Raw genomic sequence first — 17688 nt, 5'->3', positions numbered from 1 at the left:
AACATCTCCAGATAAAATTACTAACGGCAAAAGAGAGGAAATCCGAGCAGCTTCTTTGTAATTGTTGGCAAACCCCCAAAAATGAGGATGGAGAGAGATATAAACTACATCATAAGAACTGTATGCATATAGTTTACAGTTTCCAGTTTCCTACAAACTTCATGATTTAAAATTTCTTTTCTGTCTGGTATCGCCCTGGAAACACAGAAGAGAGGTCAGACAGAAGAGTGACTGTGAGGAGTACCCAGGAGCTGGAAACAGGCGTGCGGCAGCCCGGCAGTGTGCTCTGCACAGCGGAGAACACCGTTAGCACCCGAGTGGTCCCTCAGCGAGGTACCGCGCTCAGAGCTCTGAGAACTATCAAGCCTGTTCCTCTTTTGGTCAGAACTCATCCCGTAACCTCGGCGGGTGGTCCATGCCAAAAAACGAAGAGGGTTTTCCATGCACGTCACGCTCTCTTTTTACGAAGGCAGTGAAGGAAGAGACGCAGTTCCCGATGAAGTGATCGGACTGGCCAAGAATATACAAATCGATCTGAGCCACCTCCGGCTGCAGGCTTACGACTTTGACCTGCAGAGAAAAGCAAGGAACGTAAATTAACCCAGTCATCTGTTATTACAATCCAAATGTCTCAGCATAACGCCAGCTTTTATTAAAGCACTCCTGCTGGAGTAAGTTTCCAGAAGCTTTACCTTTCCTTGGAAGAACTGCTGTATTTCCTTTGCGTAGGGCTCGGAATCAGTAGCAATATAAACAGATTTAGCTTCCGTCTTTTTCACCCACAGCTTGAGGGCACGTTTGATCTCTTTGAGGTCCGGCAGGCACATGTCCATGGTGAGGGGCACAGCCGTGCTTCGGTCATAGCCCACGCACTGAGGTGACGCCATGAAGTGGGACCCGGCTGTCCCGTCCTTTAACATGTTACAAGCATTTTTCTGTTGGAAGAAGAGAAAATATCACGTTTGAAAGGAAACGCTGCAAGAACGCACTACCAAGCCCCCCACCCCTACCAGCAGCGTTACGGTCTGTCTGAGGGAGGAATCCCAACAGCACCTCTAGCAGCGAAACGCAGCGAGTTACTGAATGCAGGCAGGGTTCAGGCTTCCGTCCCAGAAGGGCAGCTTCTACTCCAACAGCTTTTCCACGGTGTTAGCCACCCACCTACAGCAACGAGCCCCGCACCGAACCATACCCAATCCGAGCCGATCCTCAGGTGAATTCCTACATACGGCCTAACCAGCAGGGAATGAATGTAGGCGTCTCCTTTCTTCACCATTTCGTCAGACCACACGATGTACTTCTGGAGGGGGCGGTGCTCCTCTAGGACCGGGAACTGGGCTGGAGCCCCGGGTAAGGCAAGTACGGGGTGCTCAGATGGTGGAAACCTGGGGGGGGGGAACAAATCAAAAACATCAAACAGATGGGAGTGTAACAACCTTGCACGCATAACCTTGCGCAAGGACTGCTGAGTACAAGTTTTGGGAAGGTAAGAATGGAAACTACGAACAGCCTGAAACACACAGCACCTACTGCTCCGGATTTACACAAGACAGGTCCGAACCGTTTTGCCGTGGGAACAGAACAGCGGAGCAGAACTCCGATAGCACATTTTACCTCCCACCCAGTAACAAATTAATTAGTATTCTTTGACAGACAAAAAGGTAAGAATCCGATACACGTAACAACGAGCTACCTAGCAATGACAGCTTGTGTTTTCATCCCAGGCTAGAACAATTGTCACCCAACCATATCGATGTGACTAAAGTCACTTGCGGCTTTGTTTTCCTGAGTTAATCGAAACGCTTAGAGTGGCATGCCAACAGTTCCCCTGCTTCTCGCTACCTTTGGATCCACTGGTCCTTGTATGCAGGACTGAAGGAGATTCCCTTGAAGAGTTCAGACTTATCAAAATCCACCTTGAACTGATCCCAGAACGGGCCAAAGGGATTTCCATCCTGCAAAGGAGAGACAAGCGCTCACTCAGTGCACACGTGGGGTCTGAGAGAGTGAGCTAACAAGATCCCGGGCTGCAGAGCCAAAGAGTTCCTCCGTTACAGGAAGAGCACAGACCGAACGTAACAGCCTGTGTGTCCCGTATCAGTTCCACGGGAAGGAGAGAGTGAAACGTTAAAGAGAGTTAACTCAGAACTAACGCAAAGGCTGCTTTAAAAGAACACCACCACCACAGTCATTAAATATTTTAAAGGTTACTTTAAAACCAGTTGGACAATTATACCACAGACAGGAACCAGGCAAGGACCAGTAGGAGACGGGCATTTTTTCTTCCAGGCTTGTTTTCCTTACAGTCACAGTCAGGTCAGAAGAGGTGAGCCCTACTTGCACAAACAGCCTTCCCGAACCCCGGGCATTTGCTGGCAGAGGAAGGCAGGAAGGTGCAGCAAGGCGCACAGATCAGCAGTGACGGGAACGTCGCTCGTGGCGATTCGGGGCCCGTGTTTGTGAACGAACGGTGACTTGGGTGAGCCAGCCACCCCTGACCACCCCCAGCACCGAGCTGCGGGAGGGAGGCCCTTACCTTCATGGGACAGCTGCTCCTGTCCGCGCTCCTCTGCGCCGCCGCCTCGAAGCAGTACGCCACGCGCTCCCCGGGCGGCCAGTGCCGCGGCGCCAGCTCCGCCATGAACTCCTCGAGGCTCAGCACGCGGTGGTAGCGCAGCAGCGGCTGCAGCCTGAAGTACTGCTCGTAGGGGACGTGCAGCTGCGGGCGGCACGCGGGGCCTCACCGCGGGGCCGGCCCCGAGCAGAGCCCCCGGAGCCTCGAGGCCAGGCCCATGCCCTGCCCCCTGGTCCCCCGGCGCTCCCCCTGATGCCCTCCCCGGTTCTCCCCTCCAGTGCTCCCCCCGGTCCCTCCCAGTTCCCTCGGGTGCTCCCCCCCGGTCCCCACACCCCGGTGCTCCCCCCGGTCCCCCCCCCGGTTCCCCCCGGTGCTCCCCCCCCGGTGCTCCCCCCGGTTCCCCCCCCGTCCCTCCCGGTTCCCCCGGGTGCTCCCCCCCCGTCCCTCCCGGTTCCCCCGGGTGCTCCCCCCGGTTCCCCACCCGGTTCCCCCCCCCGGCGCTCACGTTGGTGTATGGCGGCCGGTGGTGCCGGTACTCGATCCACGGCGGCACGGCCAGCGTGCGGTTGAGGGCTCGGGCGAAGGCGAGGGCGCCCAGCAGGTGCTCGGCCTGGTTCCCGAAGCGGCCTGAGGGGGGGGAGGGGGGGGGAACGGGCCTAGGCCTCAGCCTCCTCCGCCCCACCGGACCCCGGCGGCGGCGGGCAGGGGTGGGGAGGGCGGCGGGAGGGCCTCACCCATGCAGGGGCAGTACAGCAGGTACCCGGCCGCGTCCCAGGCACCGGCTGCCGGCGGCGGCGGCGGCAGCAGGAGGAGGAGGAGAAAGAGGAGGAGGAGGGCGGCGAGAGGCGGCGGCGGCGGCGCCATGGCGGCGGAGGGCGGGAGGTCTGCGGGAGGCCGTCCCCTTCCCGGCGTGCCCCGCGGCCCCGCGGCCCCGGCCGCTCTAGCGGGGCGCGGGCACCATCGAGGCGGCGGCGGCGGCGGGCCCCGACGTCACTCCCACAATGCCCCGCACAATGGGGCCGCCGCGGCCTGCGCCGGAGCCGCGCCTGGCGGGGCCCGGGGGAGCGGGGTGAGTGCGGGGGGGGGCGGGGCGGGGGCGGCACCGGCTCCTTCCTCCCCCCCCCTCCTCCCCCTCCTCCTCCTCCTCCTCCTCCTCCTCCTCCTCCTCCTCCCGGGGCTGCCCGTGGGCACGGGGGGGCGGCACCTGAGGGCCCCCGGTACCGGCAGCGCCCCGGGAGCACGGCCCCGCCCCCCCCCCCCCGCGGTCCCCCCCCCCGGTCGCTGCCGCCCGCCCGCCCGCCCGTGAGGGCCCGGGGGCACCGGGGAGGCCTCGGGCAGAGCACCCAGCACCGGGCACGGGGCTGCGGCTCGGGGGCGCTCCGCGGGGGCGTCGTGGGGGCGGCGGGACGGGGGCGGCCGCGGTGGGGACGCGCCGGGAGGCACCGGGCCGGGAGGGCGCGGGTCGGCGCGGGGCCGGCCGGGGCGACACCGGGGCCGTGGGGACGGAGGGAGGGAGGGAAGCGGCGCGGGGTGGCCTTGGGGGAGCAGGTGCCCGACGGCCGCGTCCGGCTCCGGTCTGCCTTTAAACGTAAATACTGATCAATAATAATAAATTCGCGGGGAAACGGCTGAGGAAAGCGGCAGCGGGGACTCGGGGTCTGGAAGCGAACCGCGGCGGGGCTGGGTCGGAACCCAGCGCGGAGAAGCCGGGGGGTTTCGTTGTGATTTGCTCCGCGCTGCGGTGCCGGGGCAGCTCCCGGCGCTCTGCCCCCGCTCAGCCCCAGCAGCGTCCGTAAGCGAGGGGAGAGCTCGGGCCCGGGGGGGCTGGCGCCGGGCTGCCAGGCCTTGGGGCACCGCAGGGGCTGCGCTGAGCTCCGGGCCCCTGCCCGGCGCTGGGCTCCCACCGGCTGCAGCCCTCAGCTCGGCCGGGTCGCCGAGCAGGTGGAAGCTTGCACAACTTAGGACGGGGGGGCTCATCTGGCTGGGGGAGGGCAAATTAAAGAATAAGCGGCTTTTCAGCAGGGCGAGCTCCTCAGGCGCACTGCTGTAGAACAGCTGGGCCAGGGCAGTGCAGAAGGAAGGGGGGACGAAGGGGACCTGGGAGTCCCGAGGCCGACCTCGCCGGTCCCACCGTGAGTGTGAGCGCAGCCGCCCGTGCGCGGGAGGAAAAGGGGCAGCGCTGGAGCAGCTCCTTAGCAAAGGCGCGGTGAGACAGCAGGCAGAAGCCGGGGATGGAGCGATCCGAACTGCACACCAGGGGTGCCTGTTAGAGAAGAGGAGCTGCAGCTGCGAGGCGTGGGGACCCGTCAGCCAGGCCTCCTGTCCCACCGTCCCCGCTGCAGCGCAGCTTTGCTGTGGGCCAGGTCAGAGAACCGACCCAGGCTCCTTTTGGTGTTGCCCGGTCGTCTTTAACCCGGGTCAGCTCCCCGGTGTGGTTCCCAGCACGGCTCTGTGACCAGAGGGCTCTCTAGGGGCAGACGCTGCTCGAGTACTCGGTAACAAACCCTGCCTGGAGGAGGTTTAACCACTGGAAGAAACTGTCAGAGCAGGTGGGGGACTCTAGGGCAGGGACTTGCTGTGACGCCTGAGAGCTTTTTGTACCACCCACTAACTCGGACGTCTCTCACTGCGCTCTGTACAGTGACAGCTGGCTGGGATCGCACACGGTCCATCAGCTTCTACGATGCCTTCTAGATGAATTTGCACAAACCCGATGTGCGCAGCAGTGAAATATTTCGTGTACGTTGGCAGCCAGTGGGGATCCAGCCCTCAGGTGGATCGTATTTTTTTCCAGCTTGCTGTTCACTCTGACAACCTCTCAACCTCTGTAGAACTGAAACAGAGGAAAATCCTTCTGGTGGGAGTTTTCTGTAACGATCTTACTTGAGATTTCTGAAAATTCATAGGCTGGAAGTGTTTTTCAAGGGCTGTGTAAGACAAACAGGCTCCCGGTGCTGGCACTACTGCTGTGATCAAGCACAGGTTAAGTGTTTCCACGCCGCGGTGGCTGTTTCTCTCTGGTGGCTACAGAGTTTAGGGAAGTGCTGCTAAGAAAGCCATTCTAAATATGAACGTAGAGATCCCACAGAGTTTTCTAGCCACGTGTGAGTTGTGTTGTTAACCTTCCAAAGAGCCGTGTCACTATGCTTATGCCGTTACTTTTAGGTGAACCAAGCTGCTGAAGAGTTTTCATTGATACTGTGCCAGACCCTCATCTTGTGTTTTTTTTTCTTCTTTCTCACTCTGCAGCTGTCGGTGTCCCATGACGTGCCTTTAGAATTAGACTCAGTAGGCAGAGTCCTTCTTCGTGCAAGAATCTTACAGTTTTTAAGGAAGGTTCATGAAGTTTAACAGTAATCAAATACAGAAATTATCACGTCTTAACTCATTTGTATTTGGATTTTTGCTCCGAAGGCAACAGGTAGTTTGTGCACCTTGCTGTTGAAGACAGCAAAGTTCAAATTTTGTCTTCTTTCAGGTAGCTTTGAAACTGGCACAGATGGCTGAGCTCGTGCGGAGGGAAATAAGCAAATACCTGGAGGAAGTGGCAGAGAGTCCTGGAACGTGTACGCAGCCCTGACGCAGGAGACAGAGAACATTTATCACTTTCGGCACCCATCTCATCATACAGAGGTGAAATACTGGCAGTCCTACACGCCAACAAAGACAGACCGCTCCGAAACACGGGATTCCTGCAGCCTAAAGGGTAGGAGCAGCCGCCACGTCACGCTGTGTTGTACCAAAGTGGCGCTCAGCAATCCCAGTCCTTTTTTGTCGTGCTCTGCCTGCGTAGATTCAGCCTGCCCAAACCTGAATCCTGTTCCTAACGGACGTTTCCACACCTCCTACGCAGTGACACATTGTCTTGGAGCCATCCCGTTTCCCGGTGTTTTCCACCCCGAGGGAACGGCTCGCGGTATCGGGATTGATTGTGTGGCTGCCGTTATTGTTATTTCAGCTATTTATAACGTTCCGCGGTGCCCTCTCTTAATGGGGGTTGGTTAGTTCCCTCGCAGTTGCACATCCTGCCCACAACTGGCACTCTTGTTGATGTGCAGGCAGGAAGTTCCTCCCTCTGAAGCAATCATGGAGTGAGAAAGAGCTTGAGGGTTTGATGCTATTTTAAGAAGTTTCTTAGGTAGCTAAATTCAGCGAGAGAGAGCTTTTCTGAGGTTTTTATTCCATCTCACCACGTACTGGTGTAAGTGCTGGTAGAACCTGACAGAAATGCAGTACTCTGCCAACAAGACAAACGCAACCCAAGAACAGCCCGCTGGCAGAGATCAGGAGAGATTTTCTTCTACATAAAAGCCAGCAGAGAATCGCCATAGATTAAGAGGATGCAGGAGGTGTGTTTGGTTGAGTGGGTGATAGTTTGAAGTTCCATATCGATGGATAAGGGTGTAAAAGAAAAAAAATATGTTTATTACTGTAGAAAACTTGGAATACAGAGAGGCAGAATTTGCCCCACAGAAGAAAAGAGAAATGACAGTGACTTATCGCGCCCTCAAGAGAAGTAGCACCTGCTGCCTTCCTGAAAGAGGTAGCTGTGTGACGGTGCTGATAGCACCAAGCTTTCTTCCACAGCCCTGTTCGCCCGCGTGGGGCAACGCAGATTGGTTTGCTGGGAGACGGTCTTGCTAGTGCAGTGTGTTGGTAGGAGAGTGGATGAAAAAAGAAATAATAAATACCTTAAATTTCTGGCCCAGGGGAGCAAAGAGCAAGAGCAAGGGAGAGTAGACATGAAGAACGTGAAAAAAGGGGATGAGGAACGCTCTGCAAAAGATGCTGGGAAAGGCGAGGTATTTAGGGCTCCAGAGGCAAACCCACCTATTTCAGGAGAAAATGCACGCAGCAGGTAACGCTGGCTCTTTATTCAGGGAGACGGAACAGGGGTTAAGAGAGGAAAGAACCAGGCGTATTCTGGAGCTGGGAATTCCCCATGTCTGTGAACGTGCAGCACGAGCGCCTTCGCGCATTTGTCGCGCTTGCTGATGCTCACCCGCGTTTGCGTGCTCAGGTGGAAGATGTAGTGGGTTAACACCAACTCTTCTGTGATTCCAGATGATGATGTTTTGCTGTTAAAGCAGTTTGGTCACAGAGGGTTCCAACTGAAACTGCACCCAGACAACGTCACGGCAAGACGCCTGCAGGCTCGAGTTCTGCTTGACATGGCCGTGTTCCACTAGGCCTGCCATGACGGCATTTTTTCCCAGTGTTCCCAACTGGATTCAAGATGCAAAGCAGGAGGAGGAAGAGACAGGCTGGAAATTAGTTCCCAGGCCAAGAGGTGAAGAGACTGAAAGTCAGGGAAAATGCCAATGTGAAATATCAGAGACCTCCTTCACTAACGTGGACAAGCTGAGAACTCACACGCTTTCTCATACCGAGCAGCGACCGTACAACTGCCCCCAGCTGCACTGTGGCAAAGCCTTTGCTTCTAAGTACAAGCTGTATAGGTAGGTAACTGCTGAGTGCCTCTGCAGAACAATGCTCCTCTGCCAGAAGAGAGGGGAAAACCCCTCCATCATGTTTTTTTGATTGAATTTCTGAGAAGGTGGAGGAGGGGGAATGCCCTTGTTACCTTGCGAAGCAGTTGAGTCCCAGACATTACCATACTTGGCATCTCTTTAAGCACCTTCCAGAGAACCTCAGATAATACTTTATCCTGAGCTCAAGATGTTTTCTGTTTTACTAAGGAGGAAATTGAAGCAGAAAGTGAAGTTCACAGATTAAAAACCAAAAAGAAAAGCAAGAATAGCATTCACATTTCATAAGCCCTACCTCTGTAACTTTAATCACAGAAACATTTCTATGGCACCATTGCTCTAGCATGAAGAAGCAGAGCTCCTGTTTACCTACTGAAATATAGAATAGAATAATTAAGTGATGTGATCGTTAGGAACTTGAAGACTAGATGAACAGTGTCAGAGTATAAGATACCAAGGTAAAATCAGTCCACGGTGGCCGTCAACAGACATTGCCACCGTCCGATGCTTCCTGATGAAATGAAGCCATCTCATCAGCGGACGAGCATTTCTTGTCCTAAACCACTACGACTTTCTTTGTCATTTCCCCCTTTGGTAGCCTCAGCAGAGAACAGGAGCTGAGTAGGTGACTGAAGTATCCGTCCGCAGAGGTGATGCGTTCTAGGGAGGACAGGAACTGCTGAGACAGACCCTAACCGTGGCTCGAAATGTCGTGCTTCTGTGCCTGGAGAGTCACTGCTGCCCAGGCTGTCAGTTCAGCACCGCTTAGTGGCGTTAAAATGCCCCCTGGGATTTCTATGGCATACAGTGTAGGACGCAAGGAACGTTTTGAAAAAGTAGCATGTGTTCTCGTAGGGGTTGGACACTAGTCTAAACTTTCCCGCTTTTCTCCCAAAAGGCATATGGCCACTCACTCTGCTCAGAAGCCTCATCAGTGCATGTACTGCGAGAAGATGTTTCACCGGAAGGATCACCTTCGCAACCACCTGCAGACCCACGATCCCAACAAGGAGGCCCTCCACTGTCCCGAGTGTGGCAAGAACTACAACACCAAGCTTGGTTTCAGGCGACACCTGGCCATGCACGCGGCTGCCAGCGGTGACCTCAGCTGCAAGGTATGCCTCCAGACATTCGAAAGTACCCAAGTCCTGCTGGAGCACCTCAAAGCTCATTCTAGACGGGCTTCTGGCGGGGCGAAGGAAAAGAAGCATCCGTGTGACCACTGTGACAGGCGCTTCTACACCCGGAAAGATGTGCGGAGACACTTGGTGGTGCACACGGGGCGGAAGGATTTCCTGTGCCAGTACTGCGCTCAGAGGTTTGGGCGGAAGGATCATCTGACCAGGCACATGAAGAAAAGCCACTCCCAGGAACTGCTGAAGATTAAGACGGAGCCCGTGGACATGCTGGGTCTCCTAAGCTGCAGCTCGTCTGTAGCAGTAAAAGAAGAGCTGAGTCCCGTCCTGTGTATGGCATCCAGAGACATGATAGGTGGTAAGAGCTTCCCTGGCATGCTGCCCGTGGGCATGTACAGCACGCATCTCCAAACCATGCCAAGCTCAGGAATGCCCCATTCTTTGGTTCCTAATTCTCTTCCAATGGGAATGAGTTATCCTCTGGAGTCTTCTTCTCCCATCTCCTCCCCACCGCAACCTCCTCCAAAGTATCAGCTTGGATCTACCTCATATTTGCCTGAGAAACTACCCAAAGTAGAGGTGGACAGCTTTTTGTCAGACTTCCCTGGCAGCCTGTCTCTCTCGTCTGGTGAGCCTCAGTCCTCTTCGCCTCAGCCACCCCCTCTGGACGAGGCTTTGCTTTCCAAGAGCCCTGCTAACCTTTCAGAGGCTCTCTGTGCTGCTAACATGGACTTTTCTCATCTTCTTGGCTTCCTCCCCCTAAATCTTCCTCCTTGCAATCCACCTGTGTCTTCAGGGGGATTGGTCATGGGCTACTCACAGGGGGAGACGCAGCCACTGCTTACCACTTTGCAACATCAACCTCAAGAATCTCCTGGAGCTGGGGCCTCCCTGAACTTTGGGCCCCTTCATTCATTGCCCCCCGTCTTCACCTCCAGCTTGAGCACAACCACGCTGCCACGTTTCCACCAGGCGTTCCAATAAGCTGAAAATAGCACTGGAGAACAGATCTTTCAGTCACCCTTCTGTGGAGAGCCTTAAAAACGCACAACTCTTACTTCCCTTTGGGGTGCGAAAGCTTTGCAAAGCTGTTTCAGACAGGAGGTTTCTGATCTCTGGAGGGAGCACTTGTAGACTGGAACAGCAGAGATCCCCATGCAAGTCCCAGTCCTGTACAGCAAGAAGTTTTCAGCTAATAGACTGGATATATTTTATCTAATTCTTAATCTGTGAATCAGGAGCCACACTTAGCACTGACCTTCCCTGAGATCCTGGAGCTATGTTCCTCTTTGGGAAGGGATCGTCCCTGAGAAGGAGTTGAGACTCTTTCATCCGGGGCTAAACTTTTGAAGAGTCCAGCTTCCATTTCATGTTACGACACTGCAGTTCTGGCAAAACAGCCAATACCTTCACACGGAGAAGGAGAAGTCAGGACACCCGCTGTGTATGAAGCCAACGGGGAGGAGGCTGTCCTTCCCCACTACCTCTCATCCCATCACCTCATACAGCTTACTCCACCGAATACAGCTTACTCCACGTCAGTGTTAAGCACCGAGACCGTTTACATGGAGAATTCAGCTCACGTCACCTCATTCTTCTTTGCGGAGCCGTTAGGTTCAACTCATTACAGTGACCTTTGTTTACACAATGCAAATCTGTCCCCACCGTTACAACCATAGGAGGCACCAGGATACACTGGCTTTATATCTGGTGTAGCTAGAACACTGTTTACACGAGGAAGTCAGGTTGCACTGATTTCTCTTCACTTATCACGTTCTTCCCCCATGGGGAAATACACTGCTTTTTCGGACCATTTCAGCCTCTGCCCCTGCAGGCAGCAGCTTCCTGTGTATTTTCTCTGACTACCCACGTGTCAAGGGGATGGAGCAGCTCGCAGAACTTAGCTTGTTTTTGTGGTGTATGGATAAAGCCCTTTTAAGTATCTCCCGCAGGCAAACAGATCGTGCATCTGTTCTGGAAACCAAAGCATGTGAAGAAGCTGGGTGAGGAGGGGGCAGCAGCACTGAGTACCGTCCGACCAGGCACGGGTGGGAACGAGCTTCAGGCCCTCGCTCCACGGGTTCCCTTGAGATGAGGAACAGAGTACGAGTTTCTAGTGTTTGGTTTGTTGTTTGTTGGTTGTTTTTTTTTGTTTTGTGTTTTTTTTTTAACCACAACAGTTCAGTGAGGTCAGTACCCTTTTGGCTTATCTACGAAGCAGTCTCGAGAGATAGATTTATTTTTTTTTAAACCTCTGTCGTAGGGTGATAACAGCAAGGAATTGGGAGGAAAAATTGGTCCCAGCTTCATTTACACTCTGTTACTGTATTTGAAGCATTTTTCCCAACACTAATAGTTGCAACAAATGCTGAGAGTTTGGGCCTGCAGTCACCCTTTCACTTAGGATTTGGTTCCACTGGCCTTTTTGTTCTCTCTTTTTTTTTTTGAGCCTTGCCTCTTGAAGTTCTGCTTCCCTTGCTCCCTGCCCCACCTCTTAAATTCTTCCCCGGACTGTCTCCCTCCCGAGGGCAGAAGGGTTACACTGCTAAGTGGCAGCGAGCTGCTGGATGTCATTTAGCATTGTCTTGTCTCCTGCTCTCATTTTCCTGGGCACTTGTATTGAAGTAGTGACATGTGGAGGTCACTCTCACCGTGCAGTAGTACATGTTTATGATTACAGACATGCAGATCCTTGTACCTCAGCATGCAGGAACCACTGTAGGCCAATATAAACCAGGAAATCTGTCAATATTGTTCTCTATAAATCCAGAAAATGCAAAATCTACCTCTGTTCTGTTACCCCAGCTCCTTCCGTGAAGCCAGATACTGCCCTTGCTCAGCTCCCCGGAGCACACCCGCTGCAGTCAGGACGCGTTAACCTTCTGCTGAGCCACCGATCCCACAGCCTGACATCAGCCGTGCCTCACGTTTTATGGGCTTGTCCCCGTTCCATTTTACTCACAAATTTTATTTTAATTTAGTTTAGTAATTCCTCCCAGAAGGACTGCTTAGTGATCCATTGATTCTCCAAACCATAGACCGTTTGTTTTAGGTTAGCCAGCGATGCTGCAAATAATACTTCTGTATCAAAATGTAATATAAGATTTATTTACCTCAGCAATATCCTGTGGCAATGATCTCCCTGAGTTAAATGCAGTACTTCCTTTTCTCCACTGTAAGATGTTGCCTTTCAAAGTTCAACGAGTGCCTTCTTGTTCTCTAACATAGAAAAGGTAAATAGGGCATTTCAGCTAGTCTTCTGTTTACCACCACTGAATACCTCAGTCCCATCTCCTGCTGCTTTTCTCTTGGCAAACTGAAGAGTTTCTCAACGTTATCAATAATATGCAAGCCTTACCCCGTCTTCAGTCGAGATATTTTTTTTTGAGAAATAAATGGCCAGAACTGATCACTTACTGCAAGTGAGGAGTAGCAGAGTTATGCAATGCCATCGCACACCTTCTTCTTCCCTTTCCGAGTATTCAGCTTTCTTGCTTTTTGCCTGCATTGTACTCTCAACAGATGTCATCACTGGAATTCCTTTAGCAGCGGTAGCTAAACTTAGAGCCAGGCATCTTTTTCCTACCAGTAGTCTGTCAAAGAATAAATGGAATTCATTTCGCTATTATTTGCATGTGTGATTTGCTTTCCACAGCTACGCTAACGATTGGACTTGCAGTAACATTTGTTAATTAAATGAAAGGTTAAACCAGCAAGGGGAGCGTGTTTGCAGACAGCATGTACAAGCTGATACCAGATATTTACACTGGAAACTGGAGTCAAAATTTCTGTTCCTCAGCAGAGCTTAGCACTTGCAAGGAGTTTCTCAGCCAGTCTAAAACTACCGCGTCTACTTCCACCTGAAATACTGAGCGTACACAAAAGGAATTATTTACTGAAGCTGATCAGTGAACATCTTTTAGCTGATTGTAACAAAAGACTACGACAATCTAAGATATGCCACTTAAATCTAAATTCTTTAGGAGGCGTGTACTGAGCTATTAGAAAAATCAGTAGAAGTCAGCTTAGACAAGCTCTTGCTAGTGCTAGTTGTAGGTAAAATGCAGCGTCGTGCTTGCCATGCTGTGAGGATGCTTGCTGCAGCACAGCCCAGACAATTGTTCCGTTCGTGCACAGGCTATTCATGCACGAGGGAACGGTACCCATTACGATAGTTACAGGACGATAAAAAGTTTCAGCCCAGAAAGGTTTTTTCCTTTTAAATCAAGGTTTAGGGAGGTTTAAGTCAACATGCTACTTCCTCTCATAACATCGTGATTAACGGGGAGTGGGAGACTGCAGGGAAAAATGGTGAATGTGGAAGTGTTCCTTAACCAGAGACCCAGAGCATCGGCGTCAGCGACCACAGCACCAAGCCTTACGGTTACAGACCCGCATTCTTCTGCGGCAGACCGCTGAGGGCCACGGGTACGGGGCTGCAGGTGCTGGGTACCACTGCAAGTCAAACAGGACAAATACAAATTAAGCCACCTGGAGAGGCACAAAATACTTTGATAGAAGAGAGGAGCTTTTAAAGCAGTATTTTCAGAGACTAAATGAATGTAGGAGACGGCAAGCTAGGCTGGGTCTTACGCTGAAATAGGGCAGCAGAGACGTGTCAAGATTTGAGACACTAAGCACCAGTTGTAGGAGAGCAAAACTCTGAATGGCTCTGGCAGAACTGATGAGACTTGTCTGCAATAAACGCTACGCCAGCAGACTTCTCATTCTCTTAGCCTACTAAGTACAAGACAGACTCCAAAGATGCAGAGCATTTTAAGTGCTGAGTGGACTTCAGTGGGAGCGCCCCCTGGACCCCCCCATTGTGCTGTCTTTATTCCAGGCACGTCTGTGTCAGAAAGGTGTCAACAGACTGAGCCCGAGAGGAGCAACTACAGCAAATAATTGGCCAGCAGGGTTTAGTTAAGTAAAGAAATATTCTGAAGTGTGGCGACTTGAGGGCTCAAGACCTGTAGGAACTGTGCAGATGCCTGAGATACAATTGGAGAGCACAAGTCTGTGATAGGGCAGGACATGACACAAACGCCAGCAATTACAAATCAGAATGTCCCTCAGTTATCAAAAAGGCAAGGACACAGCGTCCCACTGAAATAAGAACAATTCCAGCTTGCTCATTAGAAAATACGCAGGACGAGCCACTTCTGTGGCAGCGCAGGGTTAACTCACCTAGCCAGCCCTTCCCAGGCTCAGATTTCTGGAGCTGTGTGAAAGTCTGAAGATCTTTCTCCCCATGGGATTACAGCTTGCTCAAAATCCATTTGTATGAAGGAACAACATGTTAACTTGCATTTGTTTCCACTGAATTTCACTTGACAGAATGTCCACGTACGGCGTTTTGACAGATCCTGTTCAGCTGTCTCACAATAGTGCCTGCTCTTTAGCCTCAGTGTTGAAAAATGTTGTCACTTCAATGGGAATCCCTTTTTTCCCTCTGGTAGATTGATGATTTCAGTACTTTTGTTGGGAGCTCAGCTCTTTGTTCTTTAATTCCTTCCTTGCTGACAGGTGAATAGCAGCTGCTTGGAAGATTTCCTGCAGTTCGCCGTTAAAAATCCCTATTTCCTTTCTCTGACATTGCATCACTTTTGCTATCTGGAAAGCATAATCCCACAGAGGCATTTTCTACCGCCTGCAATTAAAATTTTTACAAAGAAATCTTCAAAGATGCTCTCCCCATCAGCCTACCTTCCTGCTTATCCTCTCTAATCCTGGCTACTCAGGCTCACTGAATTCTCCCTTGGGTGCCTATTTTTCAGCTAATTGCTTGCCCAAGCCCAGCAGACACCGCCACCAGACAGCGAGTGCACGGCTCCGAGCGGAACGGCTCGAACAGAACCACTTCATTAAAGCTTCGTGGGTTTCCATCTTTTTCCAAAATTTGTTTCTTTTTCGTTACTCATCTGTTTTGTGTTTTTCCCCATTGCTGGCTGAGGCCCCGCATGCAATCCCGCCGGGTGCCCACGTGCAGGAGGCGGCCGCCTGGTTCGGCCCATGGGCTGCCAGGCTGGGGCTCAGGAAACACACGCTCTGCTTTTGCTGGAATCACCGACCCGGGCACCTCGCGGCCCTTCTGTGCCTTTTTCCCTGTGCCAGGTCACGGTAACAGCGAGCCTCCGTCGTAAGGCAGCTGGAAGCTACACTCGGAAGCACGCTGCTACTGCTGAGGCTTTCTTAGAGGCCCTCTCGTTCCCGTTACTCACCTGTTCCCCTGCCTCCACCGCCTTGTCGCTGCTCTCGGTACATTCGGGTCCTGCTGTTCCACCTGCACTGTTAGCGGGTGCTCCGGTTCAGCTTCCCTCTGTGCTACTGCCCCGACCCCGCAGTGTAATCGCTTCACTCTGGTGGACAGCCAGGAGCCTTCAGGAATCCTCCCACGCGTTTCAGACATTTTGTAGCTTCAGGTAGAAAGTTTTCTCCCAAAGCGTTTCCTCAGCAGACTCCCGTGTGATCTGCACCCAGCACCGCACGCTTACACAGACCACGCACCACTGAGCGCTTCGGACCTCAGGAGCAGGTCAAGCAAAATTCTTTCTGGGTCTGATTTTGCGATGACCAAATAGATCGTTTTCTGCTTTTCACGAATTACACCCTGGAGTTAGCTTTGCTTTCCCGCTGAAAGCACGCTTTGTTTCTGTGTGTACAGGTGGCCTTCTGCATCGTCTGCGCTGGGTGCTCGCAGCTGAAGCTAGGGCTCCAGTAATCCTCTCCAGCAGTGCCTAAACACCAGCACACGCAAAGAACTTGTATGACACGGAGGTAACTTCTGTGTAGCTGGAGCTCACTGCGACAAGGAAAGTTAAAGACGCTGCAAAAGAAAGAACAGGGAATTTGGAACCCATTTTTTTACTGCTATTAAAGAGGTTAGCTCTCCATTTTCAGTTAGGGGAACAATCCTCAATATGAAAACATCTTGTTAACAGCATCCCCTCCTGCCTCCCTTTCTAAGTTGTCCTCACCTTCACTCTCGCCCTCTATTTCACATACCGTGTCTGCGTCTTTGGAACTACTATGCAAGCGGACAGCCGGGTCCGACGGATGATGTACTGAGACAGAAGAAAAGCTCTGCATAAAGCCCACAGGACAGGAAGAGCTGCCACGTGTCACTCAGCACATGGGCCCAGGTGAAAAGCTCCCACGCAGGTGCCTGCCTCAGCTGCCCCTTTTCCTCCGCAGCTCGCTGTCCTGCGCTTGAAGGTAACACCTGAGCTGCTGCTTTCCGTGCAGACGCCGGCGCGTGCAGGCAGAGCTGGCCCCGGGCAGCTGCAGTTACTGCTGGTGGAAGCCTGGCCGGAGTTTCTGACTCCTCCTTGCCCTACTGAGTGCCTACGCCTTGACTTTTTCTTGTGCTAGTGTTCCCTAATACCTAGAAATTATTTTTAGAAAGCTGGTTTCGTAATATTTGTACTGGCGTTTTACTTGAATGAGGATATTGAACAAAAAAAAGTAGAGATGTCTGCCTTCGAAGCAGTCGTGAGAGGGAACCTGTGGAAGCCACGAGGATTCGCCCCGGGAAGCGGTCACGCACCGAAACTGCTGCTGGAGGAAAAGCTGCTGCGGGGCCCTCGCGGCTGCATCCCGCTGAGAATCCTGGCCCTGCAGGGCAGCACCGCTTCTGCTCCTGCCAGAAGCTGCAGGTGCAGGGGGCAGCACCTGGTCCGGAGCCTGCAGAGGTCCCGCTCTAAGGCAGAGATTTCTCAGCCCTGGGAGCTGATGGCAGGGGTTCAGCATCTTTCCCTGCAGCTGCGGTCCGTGCCAGACCCAGTACTTGACCTCTTCCTGCAGCTGGCAGAGCCAGAGCTTCCCCTTGTTAAAGCTTGAGTGGCTTTCTAAAAAGAAACTTTCTAGCACTTTTACACACATTGAGTAACCTCTTTTAATGGAGTATTTTGGGGGCTATAAACAAGGTTTTTAAATTGTAAAAATACGAAGTGCCATTAGGAAACATACAGCTCACAACTAAAATTAGCTCTTTCCTCGTCTTGCAAAATGAACTTCAAATTGAAAGTTTTTTTAAATAAAGAAGGTGTTTATTAAAAGCATTTGAATTACTCGCCTTGAGTGTCGTTTTGGAGGGGAATGGGGTTTTCGGTTGGCCTGTTTCAAAGCAAAGACAGAATCATAAAGCGAGTCAAAGACCCAGCTTCCAACACGAATCCACGCAGACTTTTAAATTTGTTTCCAGCAGAGAATGAGCACCAAGGAAGGACAGGGCAGCCTGCTTGGGAGGTAGCAACAGCCAGTACCGTTACCTTGCGTCAAGGAGAAAAATGTTTGTCAGACAGGAACTTTGGTGATCCGGTTCCACTAAAACCACCCATCCAAGGGGAAGCGTTCTGGATGAGCACGGCCCACCCCCTCCCTCCCAAATAACCCAGAACCATCCGGCTCCCCAGGACCGTGCCCTGCACAAATGCAAAGGAACCAGAACCAAAACTTAAAGCTTAAGCCATGACCGTCTTGCTGACAC

General features: G+C 52.6%; 2 protein-coding genes across 5 annotated transcripts; one reads left to right on the top strand and one right to left on the bottom strand.

Moving 5' to 3' along the window:
* Positions 1-44: 44 nt before the first annotated feature.
* On the bottom strand, positions 45-3537 carry POFUT1 (protein O-fucosyltransferase 1). 2 transcript variants are annotated; one of them, XM_040576343.1, is made up of 7 exons: positions 3310-3528; positions 3081-3202; positions 2537-2719; positions 1843-1955; positions 1193-1385; positions 693-935; positions 45-570 (listed from the first exon to the last, which is right to left on the bottom strand). In XM_040576343.1, exons 1-7 carry the CDS (start codon positions 3437-3439, stop codon positions 382-384), a joined length of 1173 nt encoding a protein of 390 aa, XP_040432277.1. In that variant the 5' UTR covers positions 3440-3528; the 3' UTR covers positions 45-381. The 2 variants fall into 2 exon arrangements, with proteins under 2 accessions (XP_040432277.1, XP_040432278.1); XM_040576344.1 differs by lacking the exon at positions 45-570 and having other exon boundaries at positions 697-935; positions 1230-1385; positions 3310-3537.
* On the top strand, positions 3506-12828 carry PLAGL2 (PLAG1 like zinc finger 2). 3 transcript variants are annotated; one of them, XM_040576339.1, is made up of 4 exons: positions 3509-3644; positions 6054-6281; positions 7640-8034; positions 8963-12828. In XM_040576339.1, exons 3-4 carry the CDS (start codon positions 7772-7774, stop codon positions 10182-10184), a joined length of 1485 nt encoding a protein of 494 aa, XP_040432273.1. In that variant the 5' UTR covers positions 3509-3644; positions 6054-6281; positions 7640-7771; the 3' UTR covers positions 10185-12828. The 3 variants fall into 3 exon arrangements, with proteins under 3 accessions (XP_040432274.1, XP_040432273.1, XP_040432275.1); XM_040576341.1 differs by lacking the exon at positions 3509-3644 and adding an exon at positions 4533-5557; XM_040576340.1 differs by having other exon boundaries at positions 3506-3644; positions 6054-8034.
* The last annotated feature ends 4860 nt before the right edge of the window (positions 12829-17688 follow it).

This window comes from Cygnus olor, chromosome 16 (assembly GCF_009769625.2).
Source record: "Cygnus olor isolate bCygOlo1 chromosome 16, bCygOlo1.pri.v2, whole genome shotgun sequence".
Taxonomy (NCBI): Eukaryota; Metazoa; Chordata; class Aves; order Anseriformes; family Anatidae; genus Cygnus; species Cygnus olor.
The sequence above is the reverse complement of the archived record's forward strand: the minus strand, read 5'-3'. Positions and strand labels throughout refer to the sequence as shown.

Excerpts from the sequence above, each read along its gene's own strand:
- PLAGL2 (XM_040576340.1), top strand. The coding sequence starts at position 7,772 with ATGACGGCATTTTTTCCCAGTGTTCCCAACTGGATTCAAGATGCAAAG. Across the intron at positions 8,035-8,962 it reads TCTAAGTACAAGCTGTATAG|GCATATGGCCACTCACTCTG; the intron begins GTAGGTAACTGC and ends TTCTCCCAAAAG.
- POFUT1 (XM_040576343.1), bottom strand. The coding sequence starts at position 3,439 with ATGGCGCCGCCGCCGCCGCCTCTCGCCGCCCTCCTCCTCCTCTTTCTC. Across the intron at positions 3,203-3,309 it reads GCTGTACTGCCCCTGCATGG|GCCGCTTCGGGAACCAGGCC; the intron begins GTGAGGCCCTCC and ends CCCCCCCCTCAG. Across the intron at positions 936-1,192 it reads TGAGGATCGGCTCGGATTGG|AAAAATGCTTGTAACATGTT; the intron begins GTATGGTTCGGT and ends TTCTTCCAACAG.